Source organism: Neoarius graeffei, chromosome 1 (assembly GCF_027579695.1).
Source record: "Neoarius graeffei isolate fNeoGra1 chromosome 1, fNeoGra1.pri, whole genome shotgun sequence".
Classification (NCBI taxonomy): domain Eukaryota; kingdom Metazoa; phylum Chordata; class Actinopteri; order Siluriformes; family Ariidae; genus Neoarius; species Neoarius graeffei.
Window position 1 is genome coordinate 53,231,884 of NC_083569.1, and position 17,681 is coordinate 53,249,564.

At 42.2% G+C, this 17,681-nt stretch overlaps 1 protein-coding gene across 4 annotated transcripts in view; it reads right to left on the reverse strand.

The window, feature by feature from the left end:
• si:ch73-71d17.2 (RPA-related protein RADX) overlaps positions 1-17,681 on the reverse strand; it is a 57,472-nt gene that overhangs the window by 26,652 nt on the left and 13,139 nt on the right. For all 4 annotated transcript variants that reach the window (XR_009655650.1, XR_009655651.1, XM_060934309.1 and 1 more), the window contains exons 2-4: positions 3,940-4,091; positions 3,654-3,825; positions 2,543-2,651 (exon numbers count right to left, since the gene is read on the reverse strand). Coding sequence is in view for 2 of the 4 variants with exons in the window: in XM_060934309.1 (XP_060790292.1) it covers positions 2,543-2,651; positions 3,654-3,825; positions 3,940-4,091 (433 nt within the window). In the remaining 2 variants the exon portion in view is untranslated. The remainder of the gene's footprint in view (positions 1-2,542; positions 2,652-3,653; positions 3,826-3,939; positions 4,092-17,681) is intronic.

Sequence of the window (17,681 nt, forward strand, 5' to 3'; positions counted from 1 at the left end):
GAATTCAATCAAAAAATGAACGCATGCTGTGCCATCATGATGGTTTAACGTTAAGCTAGCTAGTCAGTGAAACTCCACCTGACTTCTAGCAAACTCTTTTCAAACTCAAAATCATATTGGGTAGCTAACGTTACTAGAAAATAAATATTTCTACATTCTGTTTATTTGGCAAGATTATGCTAAAACGTTTCTGAAAGGACTTCAGATAAGTTAATGTTATTCATGTTAGCGTAGCTCCATTTTTACATGCTAACTAACAGTGTCCAAGTTAACTAGCTATGTGTTAACGTTAGCCATGGACAAGGCGATGGCAACTTGGCGGGCAAATCCACAGAAAGACTACCCAGACTGCATAGCTACTGCAATGTTATCACTAGCTCTAAAAGCACAGACAACTTCATTGCAAGCTTTCTCTTGGAATAAAACGTTTACACACCTCAATATGCTTTTGCAGGTCAGACGGTGAGTTTTTGGAGGCCGTGATGTGGTTCGTTTTCAGCAAACAAAACAACCATTTAAAATGAAACGAATCTTTAATCCTTTCAGAAAACTGAAACATGGGTTCATGGGCCATGAATGTGTGCATTCCCCAGAAGAACCACCTCCTTCCATTCTACCATCAACTGATCATGTTAATTAATACTGCTGAGAAATCACTGAATTTGATTTTATAGTCTATAGACATGACGTGACCCTCGTGATTTCTGATAGGCTGTCTCAGTGTCACCTGTGAAAAACCCCCATCACGTTTTAGAAAAGAAAAGAAAAAAAATCCACTTTCAAAGCTGCCTCATAGTAATGTGTAACGAGGACCTTGATAGAAATGTAGTGGAGTAAAAAGTACGATATTTGTCTTTCAAATGTAGTGAAGTTAAAGTCATAAGTTGCCAAAAAAATTAATACTCAAGTAAAGTACAGATACTCAAAAAGTGTACTTAAGTACAGTACTCAAGTAAATGTACTTCGTTACTGTCCACCTCTGCTGTTTATGTCACAGTAAAACAAATAATTTGCACCTTTAAATTGGTAGGCATGCTGTGTAAAGCAAATGGTGCTAACCCTCCAAAATCCATTTTAATTCCAGCTTGTAATGCGACAAAACAGGACAAACACCAAGGGGGATGAATACTTTTGCAAGACACTGTAGGTGGATCAGTCCCTGTAAAAAATATTTAAATTTGCATCAAGAAAGAGGAACAGTGATAGCACACGCAAGCTCCATGACCAAGATAGATAGACACAAGTGATATTTGAAAATGATATCACTAAACCAACTTCAACTTCTGTAATTAAATTAAATCTTCAGACTTGCTCTTTTTCTATAAAAAAATTATTGCTCTTTTCTGAACAGAATTTCCACACTATGTTACTAGAAAGTGCAAACACAAACCACTTGATTAGTATTACGAAACTGCCAAAAAAAAATTACTACTATAGTACCAGACAAAAGTTTGGACACACCTTCCAATTCAATTGTTTTTCTTTATCTTTATTAATTAAAAGTCACTTCATGTCTTAAAGTAATGATGGATGCCGTTTCTCTTTACTTAGTTGAGCGCTTCTTGACACAATATGGATGAATACAGTTGTGGAATAGGGCTATTTACTGTATTTTTATTATTTACTGTTTGATCTCAAACACATTAAGAACACAAGAAATTGCACTAATTAACTTTTGACGAGACACCTGTTAATTGAAAAGCGTTCCAGGTGACTACCTCATGAGGCTGGTTAAGATAATGCCAATAGTGTACAAAGCATCATCAAAGTAAACGCCGGCTACTGTGAAGAATCTAAAATATGAAACATATTTTGTCTCTCATCTCATCTTCTCTAGCCGCTTTATCCTTCTACAGGGTCGCAGGCAAGCTGGAGCCTATCCCAGCTGACTACGGGCGAAAGGCGGGGTACACCCTGGACAAGTCGCCAGGTCATCACAGGGCTGACACATAGACACAGACAACCATTCACACTCACATTCACACCTACGGTCAATTTAGAGTCACCAGTTATGAAACATATTTTGTTTACCACATAATTCCATACATGATCCAGCTGTTATTTCATAGTTTTGATGTCTTCAATGTTTTATAATGTAGAAAATAGTCAAAATACAGAAAAACCTATGAATGAATAGGTGTGTCCAAACTTCTGACTGGTACTGTAGTTCTAAAAGCTAAATAGCAACCCTGTAATACAGTCTCAAAAAAAAGCATGCAGTGGGTTTCACAACGTTGGGTTTTTAAAACAGTCATTTAGAGACAAATTATTACATAACCTGGCAAAGAGTGACTAAACTCTTTGGGACCATGCTTGGGTAATTGTAGGTTTGTGGTGGTGAGAAGCAGATTTGCTGTAGTCATAGGCTGTCTTGCCTTACAGGTATTGTTTTTTTGTTGTTGTCCCCCCCCAAAAAAAAAAAATTTCCAGATGTATCTGGCTAACACAAGCAAAGGCAATTTTCAAAGATGGCCTACACTAATGGAACTATACTCCCTCGTTAAAAAAAACCAAACAAACAACTGTCTTTATGTACGTGTACCCGCAGAGGAAGTTATGTGGCAGGTCTGGTAAACCCCATTCAGGTAAAACTTGCTGCTTTGGAATGATGGCAACTTTAGCAGTAGGATTTCTGGAGTTTAGGCTGATCTCTGATTGAGAAGGAAAGAAAAAAGAGGTTAAAATGTTGGAGAAGCCAAATACTAACAAGAGTGCTCTGAGAGCACAATATCCCCCGCTGGCAACTCTGCCATAACTCTGTTAAATGCGACTGAATTGAACAAAATTGCAATATGCGTATTACTGACATAGAACATAGAATCCTGTCAGGTTTCGTGAAATTCCTCCAAAAATTGTGAGAGGAGTTGATTTCAGAAGGCGAGTACCCTCCCCGGGACGGACAGACATTCCCATGACATAAAATTTGCCCAACTTAAACGAAATTTCAACATGCGTATAACAGTCATATAACAAAGCCTTCTGCCAAGTTTGGTGAAATTCCTCCACAAATTGTGAGAGGAGTTGATTTCAGAAGAATGTACGCCCTCATGAAATTGTCAAAGTACAAGTTATTTAAATCAAGGGTTAAAACTCTGGTAAAATTTTCACAAATGAAATTAAATCACAATATGCGCATTACTGTCATATAACAATGCCTTTTGCCAAGCTTCAAGAAATTCGTCCAAAAATTGTCAAAAAATTGTCAAATTATCATTTTGTTCATCAAGGGCTGTAACTCTGGAAAAATGTGACCCAATTTAACAAAATTACAATAATGTTTATTACCGACATATAACAAAGAATCCTGCCAAGTTTCGTGAAATTCCTCCAAAAATTGTGAGAAGAGTTGATTTCAGAAGGCGAGCGCCTTTCCCGGGACAGATGGACGGACGGACGGACATCGTCACGACATAATCCCCCTTCAGGCCTTTTGGCCAGCGGGGGATAAAAAGAACAAAGCAGTGTACATACGTTAGAATGGGATTTTTACACTTGTGTCAATTAGATTGGGTTTGGTGGGAAACAATTTTAGAGAAGAGGCCTGAATAACAGAACCCTGTTCTCTGGTACAGTGAATGTAGCTGATGGAACTGTATCTATGATGTGTAATAATGAGAAGAGTAGCAGGTCTTATGTGGGATGTTTCTCCGTACCAATATTTGGCTCTGCATCTTGTCCACTGTGGCTGCTGTAGCTGTCCTTCACTCTGTACTGACTCAGTCTTAAAACCTGACCAGGCTGCAGGCAACGGTACCAGTCTAAGCATACACTGTTCCACAGCACCACACGCACACTCACTGAGCCGTCAGCGACCTGTAACTCGGCCTGACACAGAAGGTCGTTAAACTTAAACATAAGTTAGTAGAAGGAAAGAGTAAATTCAATATGCTTTGCTACCGTACATTCAAGTTTCATGTCAACTCAGTCATAACCCCTGACCTTGTATGGGCATTCGCTGCTCTGCTCTGCTCTCCCATAATACATCAGCCTGGATTTGTGCAGAATCCGCACACACAGAGCTCCTCTGCGACGCAGTGAGCCACTCAGGAAGCGCCGGCGGAGTTCTGCTAGAGACACTACCGGCAATACATCTGTTCAAAGACAAATTATTTCAAATGGACATTAATAAGTTGCAACACAATGACACATAGCATCATAGAGAAAAAAAAAAAGAAGCTGAACTCAATCATTATCAATAAAAACAAGAGTACTCCGAGAGCACAATATCCCCTGCTGGCAACTACGCCATAACTCTGATAAAATGCAATATGCGTATTAGCAACATATACCAAAGAATCCTGCCAAGTTTCATGAAATTCCTCCAAAAAATTGCGAGAGGAGTTAATTTCAGAAGGTGAGTACCCTTCCTGGGAAGGACGGACATCGCCACGACATAATCCCCCTTTTGGCCAGCGGTGGATAAAAACTTTTTGCCAAATTACATGAAATTCCTCCAAAAAAATGTGAGGGAAGTTGTTTTCAGAAAGCAAGCACAGCTTAATGAAATTTCCAAAGTACAAGTTTGTTAATAATCAAGGGCATAACGCTGGTAAAATCTGCCCAAATTAAATGAAATTTCAACATGCATATAACTGTAATATAACAAAGCCTTTTGCCAAATTTGGTGAAATTCCTCTACAAATTGAGAAGGAGTTGATTTCAGAAGAACGTACACCCTCATGAAATGGTCAAAGTACAAGTTATTTAATCAAGGGTCAAAACTCTGGTAAAATTTTCACAAACAAAATTAAAATCGCAATATGCGTATTACCGTCATATAACAAGACCTTTTGCCAAGTTTCGAGAAATTCGTCCAAAAATTGAGAGAGCAGTTGATGTCAGAAGGCAAGCACACCTTCATGAAATTGTGAAAGTACAAGCTTGTTGCCACGACTCTGGTAAAACGTGACTGAATTTAACGAAATTACAATATGCGTACTACAGACATATAAACAAGGCCTTTTGCCAAGTTTCGTGAAAATCCTCCAAAAATTGTGAGAGGAGTTGATTTCAGAAGGAAAACACTCATGAAATTGTCAAATTATAAATTTTGTTAAATCAAGGGCTGTAACTCTGGTAAAATGTGACCCAATTTAACGCAATCATAATATGCGTACTACCGACATATAACAAAGAATCTTGTCAAGTTTAATGAAATCCTCCAAAAATTATGAGAAGAAACCTTTATTCGTCACATGTACACTTCAAGCACAGTGAAATTCATCCTCTGCATTTAACCCATCTAAAGCAGTGAACATGCGCACACACTCAGAGCAGTGGGCAGCCATACTACAGCGCCCGGGGAGCAGTCAGGGGTTCGGTACCTTGCTCAAGGGCACCTCAGCCCAAGGCTAGTTAGGTTGACATGCAGTTAGGTTGACCCCACGTCAACCTAACTGCATGTCTTTGGACTGTGGGGGAAACCAGAGCACCCGGAGGAAACCCACGCAGACACGGGGAGAACATGCAAACTCCACACAGAAAGGCCCTTGCCGGCCGCTGGGTTTGAACCCAGAACCTTCTTGCTGTGAGGCGACAGCACTAACCACTACACCACCGTGCCGCCCAGAGAGGGGTTGATTTCAGAAGGTGAGCACCCGTCCCGGGATGGACGGACGGACATCGCCAAGACATAATCCCCCTTCGGGCCTTTCAGCCAGCGGCAGATAAAAAACTACTGCAATTGTTATATACACCTTTCCAGTTTTCTTTGGATGAACCCCAAATCACTTTCCACACAACAGTTACTGACTGAAGCCCATGTGCTCTTATACACAATTCAGATCATTGTAATACCAATCAATGAACAGGGACGATCACTGATCACAGATTTAAATGACAGACCAGTCTAAGCAAAGCAGCGACATGGTAGTGTGTGGTGTGTTGGTATGATAAGCGTACCAGTTGAAGTCAGTAAAAGTACCAGAATTTATTACTCAAGTAAAATTAAGTCATCAAGTGATCTAAATCACTTGTAAAATTTGAAGATGTACTTCAAATCTGTCACAAAGGTTAAAGAAGAAAAGTAAAAAGAAAAAAAAAAAAAAGGGATGTCATGTATAAATGAAGTGCTTCATAAATGTAGTTAATAGGAATGTAAACAAAGTATTAGGTGAAAGAAAATCCCAAGTTAAGTAGGTTAAAGAGACTTAAAAACCAGACTGGACTAAAGGAAAAAGTTAACTTTACAAGTTTACTGGTTTCTCTGTTACACTTCTGCAGGTGGAGTAACTGATTGATAGAAATATCTGTCTGGCATGCTTGAAACTGGTACAGGCTGGTCTGAGTGCCATTTGTTTTGGTTAGTTAAATCCTTGAGATTTATCTTCGCTCGCACATTCTGCTCTCTGCTTAATGAAGGTTATGTTGACCAGTAATGCCTTTCTTCTTTCATAAGATTATGATCCTGATGGGTGAGGTAATGGTACATAATATGTCTCTCTTCTTTCATACAGTAGTCTAAACCGGTGACATAATGCTTCAATACCCATTTATGTTACCCTGTCATACATACTGTACATAACTTCACTTCATCAATCACATGATCATCTAATCACATCGCTATAACACACTCTTGAATGTGAATATACACAATTATGTGTCGACTTACGACTGCGTTTGGTTACGACTGACCAGTCGTAAACTGATCTGGTTATAAGTCGGCCTATGTTAAATGAACGCAAGTACATTGTGACGTGTAATGATATTGTAATCATCTTAAAGTCTTATTTTATCAACATTTTCTTATTTCATTACTTTGGCTCATTATTTGGTTTAAGGGTTGTTTTACAATCAGGGTACAAAGTTTGTGTCACAGGGGTCCAAAATTCAAATTGATTCAAACTGGTTCTTGTACCAGTTTTTAAGTGAAGGACGAGTTAAAGAACAGATTTCAGGTAATTTTTTGATGCGTGTATGGTAGTTTTGTGTAATCTGCTACAAGATGGGAGAAACAAATGAAGTGATTCTCGGAGAGGACATTTTTTTTTTGACAATTCAGAATCCGCTACTTCCATAGTGCTTTTAAATATAAGGCTGTAAGCTTTGTGTTAGTTGTCTCTAATATTTATGTCCCAATATCTTGACCACATTTTAGGATGAAAATAATCATTTTAGATACCGTAAATCCTCTAATATAGGCCGGGGCCTTTATTTCACTCAAGTGCATCTTGGTCCAGGCCATTATTGGAAGGAGGCCAGAATTAGAGGCAGGCCTCTATTTCTATTTGAGCAAAACAGACTACCAGTGGAATGAATAAAAACGAGATTTTGTGTCTATTTGAACCTATAAAATAGGTTGATGCTTGGTTGCCTGGTTACCACCAGACCTACCGGTAATCACAATCAGGGGCGCCTGCAGGGTTGAACTGTAAGGTACGCACTAGCGGTGTAATCCCCCCCCCCCCCCAAAAAAAACGCTTGCGTGCTGCAGTTTCTATGAAGAGTCGATCTATAGGCTTATACACAAAACAACGATAGAACTTTAACTTGAAATTGAACAACAGCCTTCCATGAACACAGGCTGATATTTGAACAACATATGTGAACTACACACGACAATAAACAATAAACTCTTTATAGCCTCGATTAGAATCTAGTGAACTTGCTCAGCACTACCGCACGCACGACTCTGACACACTGTAGCGCAACGTGGGGTACACAGACTCGCTGAAAAACTCCTCGGGTATTTTTCTGAGTTTACTGAAAATCAGAGTAGAAGGAGCCACCCACCCTCTGTCTGGTTTGAAGCGGTTCTGTAGGACATTGAGCTTTACAGAGTCCGGTGCACATTTTAAGGCATCTGGTTGAAGTTGACCTATGTCTGATAAATGTGATGTCAGTGATAGCGGGCTGACTCGTGGCTCATTAGTAAAGCTATCTGATGGCTCATTTGTCAGCAAGGTGGAGCAACCATCTACTTCTGATCGTAAGGGACATGGGGAGATGTAGGTGTTCTTATATGAAATTCACTGGATGTATGGCTAGTTTCAAACTCAGAGGTAGATGAAGGCAATTCCCTCAAAGGAACTGAGCAGCATCCAGCTGCAGCGTACTGCTGCTCGGTTGCGGAGGAGTGGAAGCTGCCGGCCCGGTGCCGTGTTACTAGCTGATACTGGAGAGGACCGGCAAGCAGATGACACCCCTGGATCACTGCTTTTGGACTTTTTCGTAAAAGTCTGAAACAAGCTCGTTTGTTTCAGGGTTCGTTTACTCATTTTTGACTCGCTTCTCAATAAATTCTCGCACAAGCTCTGACTACTGACGATTGTCTGTCTCCGTTTCTCAAAACTGGAGAGAATCTCAGTGGTGCAAGAAAAGTATATCTGCATTGACCAATGAGCTTTCTTGGTCACGCACACCCCGCCCACTCCTGAAGCACACAAATGCGCCGGCACACACACGTCTCTCTCTCTCTCTCTCTCTCTCAAATTATATTGCATTGCCAAAGCATTCAGGTAACAATTATAATTTAAAAAAAAAAATCTCTCTCCCCAAGGTACGCCTAGTGCGTACGGCCATACGCCTGGCGGCGCCACTGATCACAATTGTCTTTCAGATCGGAACGATTGTGTAAGGCCACTATGATCTCAGAAACATCGTTGGTTATAGCCCCGGCCTGTATTAGAGTCCGGCCATTATTTACCTCCTCCGACAGCGAGACCGGCCAATATTAGAGTCCCGGCCAGTAATGGAATACAGGCCAGTATTAGAGGATTTACTGTATGTTATTTTATATTGAAAAATTAGCTGTCTCGGAGAGGACATTTTTTTGACACAATTACAGACTAACTTGATCAAAATAGTCTGAAAACTTACTGGCATTCAACATTAAAACTTAACTATGTTTCCAATAAGGATGCACCGAATTTTCGGCCACCGAAAATTTTCAGCCGAAAATGGAAGAAAAAAAAAAAAAAAATCCACTTTCGGTTTTCGGTGGACTGAGTTAGAAGTGAGGCCGAAAAGTAGGGTTGCAAAGGGGCGGAAGATTCCCGGAAAATTTCTGGAAAGTTTCCATGGAAACTTTGGTATGGGAATTTTGGGAATTTTCAAAAAAAAAAAAAAAAAGCACTGGAATTACGGTAATTTAGGGGAATTATTTAATTATTTTATTAAATATTTATTTATTTATATAAACATTTATTATTTAATTGGCATTATATGGGGGTATGTTTCCTCGACGTGTGCCCAGGCCGCCTTCATATTTGCTGCATTGTCAGTAACCAGTGCAAACACCTTCTCTGCTCCAAGGTCATTAATGACTGCTTTCAGCCCATCCGCAATGTAGGCACCTGTGTGTCGGTTGTCCTTTGTGTCTGTGCTCTTGTAGAACACGGGTTGAGGGGTGGTGACAATGTAGTTTATAATTCCTTGTCCCCAAATATTTGACCATCCATCAGAGATGACGGAAATGCAGTCTGCATTGTCGATGGTTTGTTTAACCTTTGTTTGCACTCTGTTGTACTCTTCATCCAGCAAACGAGTGGATAGTGCATGTCTGGTTGGGGGAGTGAATGCTGGTCGGATTACATTAAAAAAAATCTCTTCCAGTAGACATTGGCAGACATCATCAGAGGTGAAGATGTTGCATAGATCGCTCGAGCTAAACATTCATCAGCATTTCTCTGACTTTGCTCATCCATGGAGTCAAAGTACCTTCTGAGGCCTGAGGGTCCAGGAACCGATGAAACGGTATCAGAAGAATCTGATGCAATAGATGAATTTTCACCTGCTGCATTTGTTGTTGCCTTTGGACATTTGGAGCATTGCAAAATATGATTCTGCATTTTCGTAGCATTCTTAACATATTTCTTGGCACAATATTTGCACATGAACAAAGATTTCCTGTCTACCGTCACAGGTGTGAAATGCCTCCACACACTGGATAGCACGTGTGGCATTTTTCTGTGAAATAAGATGACAAAACATTTACACAGTTAACATTTTAGCACATCTGATGTCCCATTAAACTAGCACTAACACATTTTGCTGTAGCTAGCTAGCATGAGAATTTATTCAATGAAATGTTCTAATTATCTTACATTTACATTTATTTTTACCAGTAAGCTAGCATTAAATTTAGTTTTCTTACATGAAATGTTCATAGGAAGCTTTCATTTAGCTTATCTGGTTTCCCATTAAGCTAGCACAATTTGCTGTAACTAGCATCACAAGCGGGCGGCATGGTGGTGTAGTGGTTAGCGCTGTCGCCTCACAGCAAGAAGGTCCTGGGTTCGAGCCCCGTGGCCGGCGAGGGCCTTTCTGTGTGGAGTTTGCATGTTCTCCCCGTGTCCGCGTGGGTTTCCTCCGGGTGCTCCGGTTTCCCCCACAGTCCAAAGGCATGCAGGTTAGGTTAACTGGTGACTCTAAATTGACCGTAGGTGTGAATGTGAATGGTTGTCTGTGTCTAATGCCGCTTTTCCACTACAAACGCAGCTGAGTCGGGCTGAGCCGTGCCGTGTCGGGCTGAGTGGGGCTGTTGGAGTTGCATTTCGACTACAACCGCGCTGAACTGTGCTGGCTGGAAGTGAGTGGACACATTGGGTGGAGTTAGCGAAAGTGGGTGGACGTCGCGTGATGTCGTTAAGCGGCGCAAACAGTGACATCAGTGATCTTTTAAGCGGTAGTCTCACGACCCGGATAGTAAACAATAAACATGGAGGACATGGAGTCGTTAGTGTTGCTGGTCTTGGTGCTGTGGCTTGTTGTCACCGACAACGCCAACAGATACTGGCAAGAGCGTATAGATGAGGCGAGGCGCATAAGGCTTCAGAAATTCTCGTAATTCTTCTTCTTCCGGGTTTACGGTGTTTACAGATCCCAGCGTGCTCGCGGGGCGTGTGTGGGCATGTGAGGACACTCCTCCTCACCAATCAGTGCACAGGGGAGTGTCTCCTCACGCCCCTAGCCCCACTCGGCTCGGTTTGGCTCGCTTCAGCCACACTCCAAAACCGTGCGAGTTTTGGGTGCTAAGTAAGGCTGAAGCGAGCTGAGTCGTGCTGCTCTGAGGTAGTCGAAACGCGAGCCGTGTCGGGCTGAAGTGAGCTGAAGTGAGCTGAAAAAGGGTAGTGGAAAAGGGCCATATGTGTCAGCCCTGTGATGACCTGGCGACTTGTCCAGGGTGTACCCCGCCTCTCGCCCGTAGTCAGCTGGGATAGGCTCCAGCTTGCCTGCGACCCTGTAGAACAGGATAAAGCGGCTACAGATGAGATGAGCATCACAAGCTAACTACTTCAATGAAATGGCACAATTCTAAATTTACAAGTAAATTAGCACTAGATTTATTCTACTATACCTTTTCATTTTTACTTAAATACCATAATAGATAAAAAATCATCCTCAAACATCCTCAAAACTTACTTGATGGCATGTAGTCCTTTGTCTGTAATGTGTGATCTCGGCAGTTTGTATTTAAAACAGTTCTAGCTCTTCGGAATTCTAGAAGTTAATGTGCATGTGATAAAGGGATGCAAAATGCATGTAAGGGGTGTGGCTTCAATGGCTCCTGAGAAAATAACATGTTTTGTCCATGTGAGTGAGTAACAGCGTGCTATGCACAACTTTATTCCCATAAATCTGCCTCTTTTAACCAAGATTATGCTACAATATTTTTTTCTACTTAATTGATGTCCACTTTCAAAATTCCCAGCCTTTTCCCGAAAATTCCCGTTAATTCCCATGGAAAAAGTTTCCACCTTTGAAAATTCCCGGAATTCTGCAACTCTACTGAAAAGTCACGTGTGACGCAAAGACGCAATGAAACAACACAATGCGATGATCTGGCCAGGATTGCCAGCACTGAAGTCGCAAATGTTTGAAACGTTTCTGAATGTTAACTTTTTCTTTCTCACGTTCTCTCACTAACTTAGTGGTATAAAAATGATACATGCTAATAAAATAAAACACAAACGTCCTCTTCCTTTGTGAGACCCATTTCCCATTAGCTTTTTGTCTTGTTTTCGTGGTGCCAGTTGTTTATTCATCTTGTCAGACCTGGCAACATTGAACTGGCGCCTTCTTGAAAATGTCGGTGGTGTGGAAATATTTTAAAGTATCATAGCGAGAATAGGGTTGCAGTTTGCAATGAATGTGACGCGAAAGTGTCTAGAGGGGGTATTAATGCTAAGACGTTTAGCACTTCAGGTTTAATTAGCCATTTAAAAACCAACCATCCAGCAAAACATGATGAATACGTGAGAGAGTCAGCTGCTGCTGCAGCTAAGAGAAAGGCTAGCAGCGCACCATCTGTGGCCGACGTCTTTGAAAAGACAAAAAAATTCGCCTCGGAGAGTCCCAAAGCAATAGGGATTACTAAAAAGATAATGGAATACATGGCTTTAGACGACCAACCATTCAGTGTTGTGGAGGACACTGGATTTCGAAGACTCATGGCGTACATTGAGCCCCGTTACACCTTACCTAGCAGGCGTTATTTCGCGGACGTGTGCCTACCAGAGCTGTACCATAGCATTGCGACTCGAGTGCACGAGTTCTTGGCCAAAGATAGCAATGCTTACCTGAGCTTCACGACAGACATATGGACCTCCGATGTCAGCCCAACCAGCATGCTGAGCTTAACAGCGCAGTGGGTCGACGAGAACTTCAAACTTCGGCAGGTTGTACTTCAGTCACAGGAATTTAAAGGATCGCATACAGCAGGAGCCATCTCCGATGCGTTCAACAGAATGTTTGAGTCTTGGCAGATAGACCGGGCCAGAGTGCATGCTGTGGTCAGCGACAACGCTTGGAATATGGTGAAAGCTATGGAAGATAATGGCCTGAAAGGGATACAGTGCATGGCTCACACTCTGCAGATTGCTGTGAATGAAGGTGTGTTGAGCCAGCGCAGCATTGTGGATATAATATCAACAGGGAGGAAAATTGTAGGCCACTTTAAGCATTCCCCGCTTGCTTATTCTCGCCTCCAGGCCCTTCAAAAACAATTCGGAATGCCTCCAGAACGTTTCCAGCAGGATGTAAAGGCCTCTGCATGCTCTTGCGACAAGGCTTTCGCAGATAGCTTTTCGCAGACAGTTGTAATTTATCGTTGAGCAGGGAGTAATAGGCGTGCGCAATGTTATTCACCGCCACAACGCAAGGGGGCGCGAAGTCGCTAGGAGTAGTTGGTGGGTGTGGTTAGTGGAGTGTTTATCCTTCGGTTACTTATAAATGACTAGAACTTTTTTTTTTATAATGACTAGAACTGGAGTCGTATAGATGTACGTACTTCCTCAATCAACCGCTCTTCATGCTGCTCCATCTTCGCTCGTGTTTTTAAAAATGCCGGTCGTGAAAACAAAAACCGGGAGAGTAGGGAAGCGGAAGTGCGTGTACAGCGGATGTAGAGTGGACCAATCAGAGCCCTCTTGTCTGCGGTGCTGTCTGCGAGGCTTCTGCGGTGGTCACAATTTTTGGGAGGTGCGCGCAGAGCGTCTGCGAAGGTGGGGGGGCTACGCAGACACTGTCTGCGACGCCATCTGCGAGGACTGGGTTGTCAGCATAAATTGGCCTTAAGTACTAGGTGGAACAGTACCTACTATATGCTCCAGAGCCTTTTGTCACAAAAACAAGTCCCGGCTGCCTACGCTGACGATAATGATCTGCCCGCGACATTCACCTCCTACCAGTGGTTATTAATTGAGAACACACTTTCTCTTCTCGCCCCGTTTGAGCAGTTGACAAAGAAAATAAGTTCATCTAAAGCATCTGCTGCAGCTGTTATCCCGTTGCTTGCAGCACTCACGCGTCTTCTCAAGAAAGAAAGTGAAACGGACCACGGAGTCAAAACAACAAAAAGTGCACTGTTAGAGGCCGTCAACAGACGCTTTTGTCAGGCAGACACGGAACCCCTGTTTTGCATCGCAACTGTGCTTGACCCACGATATAAGGATTACTACATTGATGTTGAGAAAAAACGGAGAGTAAGGGAAATGGTCCAGGCTGAATTGGACTTGTTAAATCCGCTTGGAGACGGCGAAGTGACGCACAGAGAAGGGGCCGAGGGTACTCAAACAAAAAGAATCTGCACTACAGAGTCAGTGCGTGCGCCCTCACTCTCGGACATGTTCGAGGAAATCATCCAGGAAAGCGACCCAGATCTCAGGCAGCCGAGTGCCACTGCTCAGCAGCTGGACTGTTACCTGTCAGAAGTCCTGATCCCCAGGAATGATGATCCTCTAACACATTGGAGGACCAATCGAGGGCGCTTTCCTGAGTTGGCACGGATGGCACGCAGGTAAGAAGTCAATAGGTTTTACAAAACAAAAGGTTTAATTTAATGAATGTAATATAAAACAATACTGGAATACAACAACGACAGTGCACAAAAATGAAGCACAATATTTTAAAACAATAATGGAATGGTTTATTCTCTGTATGTCTTTTTTTATTGCTTGATAATAAAGAACTGAACCTACAATGTTATTCCCATCCAAGGTACTTGGCTGCTCCATGCACAAGCACAGATAGCGAGAGGCTGTTTAGTGCTGCATCCAATGTTCTTGATGAGAGGAGGAACAGACTGACATGTGACAAAGCACCAACTACTCCTAGTGATTTCGCACCCCCTTGCGTTGTGGCGGTGAATAACATCGCGCACGCCTATTACTCCCTGCTCAACGATAAATTACAACTGTCTGCGAAAAGCTGTCTGCGAAAGCCTTGTCGCAAGAGCATGCAGAGGCCTTTACTGTTCATAAAGAAGAACCTGCCACTGTTCCTGAAGGAGTAGGCTAAAGGCCAATTTATGCTGACAACGCAGTCCTCGCAGACGGTGTCGCAGATAGCGTCTGCGTAGCCCCCCCCACCTTCGCAGACGCTCTGCGCGCACCTCCCAAAAATTGTGACCACCACAGAAACCTCGCAGACAAGAGGGCTCTGATTGGTCCACTCTACATCCGCTGTACACGCACTTCCGCTTCCTTACTTTCCCGGTTTGGTTTGTTTTCACGACCGCCATTTTTAAAAACACGAGCGAAGATGGAGCAGCACGAAGAGCGGTTGATCGAGGAAGTGAGGAAGTACGTACATCTATACGACTCCAGTTCTAGTCATTATAAGTAACCGGAGGATAAACACTCCACTAACCACACCCACCAACTTCGCGACTTCGCGCCCCCTTGCGTTGTGGCGGTGAATAACATCGCGCACGCCTATTACTCCCCGCTCAACGATAAATTACAACTGTCTGCGAAAAGCTATCTGCAAAAGCCTTGTCGCAAGAGCATGCAGGGGCCTTAAGTAGAGTCTATGCCAGAAGAAGGACACTCCATAATTCATTTGCGATTTTGCACGTTGATGCATTTTTGTTGTTGTTGTTGTTGGAATGCTTACAGAAGAGGTCCACCTAAGTTCAAATAGTTTTTTTTATACATTTTATTTGGGGCTTGATACACAGGTGCAGTGGTTAATGTTTGGTCTATATTTGTCTACCGTCATACCCCAGGGCAGAACAGAGAGTAATATGTTGAGTACATGATTCATACAGGCTGTTTAAGTGTTTAAGTTAATTATACACTTGATTTGGATTGTGTTGTTTTGGAGTTTTTTGTTTGAATGCCTTGTCTAATGAAAATGGGAAAAAAGGAAATTAAAAATCAAATGAACAACTATACCTACTGGCAATTCTACGGGAACATTTGAAGACTATTAAATAAACATTTACTTTCTTTGAAAAAACATGTCTACAATTATTTTAGGCTATTATGCAATATTTAAAAAATGTAAAACTTAACTGCATTTGATATTCGGTTTCAGTTTCGGTATTCGGCCAAGCATTTTAATTGTTATTCGGTTTCGGCCACAAATTTTCATTTCGATGCATCCCTAGTTTCCAATGATATGGAACCAAATACTTGTTTTATGGTATAAAGAATGATTTAAGTGTATCCCTTTTGGAGCTACCTGTGGTCAAAAAAGCACTTTTTCTAAATGACACGAGTAATTTTGCTAAATATGACATATGGAGCACTTGCATGTGACGTCACAGCCGATCCAGATTGTGACAGACGCCATCGTGTCGGTCAAACGCCATATTCCGCCTTCTACTTCTACTTTTACTTCTACCTTTTCTTCTGGAAAACCCTACTATATACAATTCTACTACAACGGCTGCGGCTACAAGCTCTCCCTACCTGTACACGTTTATGTTTTTTGTGTGTATTTTTGCGTGTTGTTCATCTGTACCGGACTTCAATATCCACTACAACCGTATGGACTTACTGGACATTGGTTTCCAGCAGAAAATGACAGTTTGTAGCGATTTCCATCGCATGCACAACATTCCGGACGAGAAAAAAAAAAAAAAATTATAACATTCCGGACGAGACAGCGAGACCAGCGGGGTCTCCGTGGATTGTTATCGGAAGCAAAGCGAAGGAGGCGGCGCCGGGAGCAAAAGCGAGGCTGCAGGCAGAGCTGGCCTGTTGACTAAGCTCAGAAAACAGCTACTCAAACCTCCACTGCCAAGCCTCTACCTCTCCAACACCAGATCCATGTAAATAAGACGGACGATTTGGAATTACCTTATTCTATTTTATAATCGGCTGGTCAGTGCTATACTCAATACTTAATAAAGTGACTTACCCGTCCAATGAGGATTCTTGTTACAAGATGCCACATCTGAGTCGCTGACAAATCCTGAATTTCTGTAGAGATAACTGTCCAGAGATTTATAAGCATGCAGTGCTTCACCACTGAACAGCAAGGGAAAGTTAATGAGGTAAATCATACACGTCGTATTCCGCTGGCAGTTCAAAATCCGGTCGTGAAAACTCCGTCCGGAAAGCCATAAGGGTCACAAATCTGTAGATCGTTTATTTTAGACATATCTAGTTATCTGTTCATTAGAAAAATGAGCCGTGTAGTCCATCGGTTGAAATTGATCCATTCTGTACATGAGTGCAGCAGTATTCAGCGGTGTTTTTGACCGACAAGATGGGGGTTGTGTACTTTCCGGTCACGTGACTGCAAGATCTCTATTGCCATACATTCACCAAAAATAACGTTATCACCAATTTTTTTTTGCATGGTAAATAGAGCTATCACAGGGCTACAATAAACAACCAAGTTTGTTTAGTCAAGCCTTTTGATATTGAAGTGTTAAATGTGATTTTTAGCTTGCGTACCCTGATTGTAAAACAACCCGTAAGTCAAACACTGCATACTACAGTACAATTCGTTTAATACGTGACCGCTGGCATCACTGGTACTTGGCTGTGGGTTGTCTACGTCATCAGCTGTTGCAGCACTCGGGCTGGCGGGAGGATTTGCTCGTTTCATAAACATGGTAAGCCTCGTCTGAATTGTTTGTTTCTTTTTTTCCTCATAAATTTCATAAACCAGTCTTCGAACAGTGCCTGCGTCATCCAAGCTTTATGGTTAGAACGAAAGTAGACTGGCAAAGTGTGCTTGTTTACATTCCTGAACGCCCGCGGGTTTTGCGAGTGATAAATTAAGAAAGGCTTCACTCGCCAGTCGTAACCAGACGGTCGTAAAGTCGATCAGTCATAAGTCGCATAGGCCGCAAGTCGACGACTATCTGTACTCATGTTTGCCCTACAATAAACTGAGAAACATCTCTGAGCAGCTGCATCTGTGCGTCAGTGACCGTTTGCTCCCAAATATCCGTGAGGCAGAATCTTCTAGGCGGCAGAGGTCTACATTCCTAGATCATACTTTGT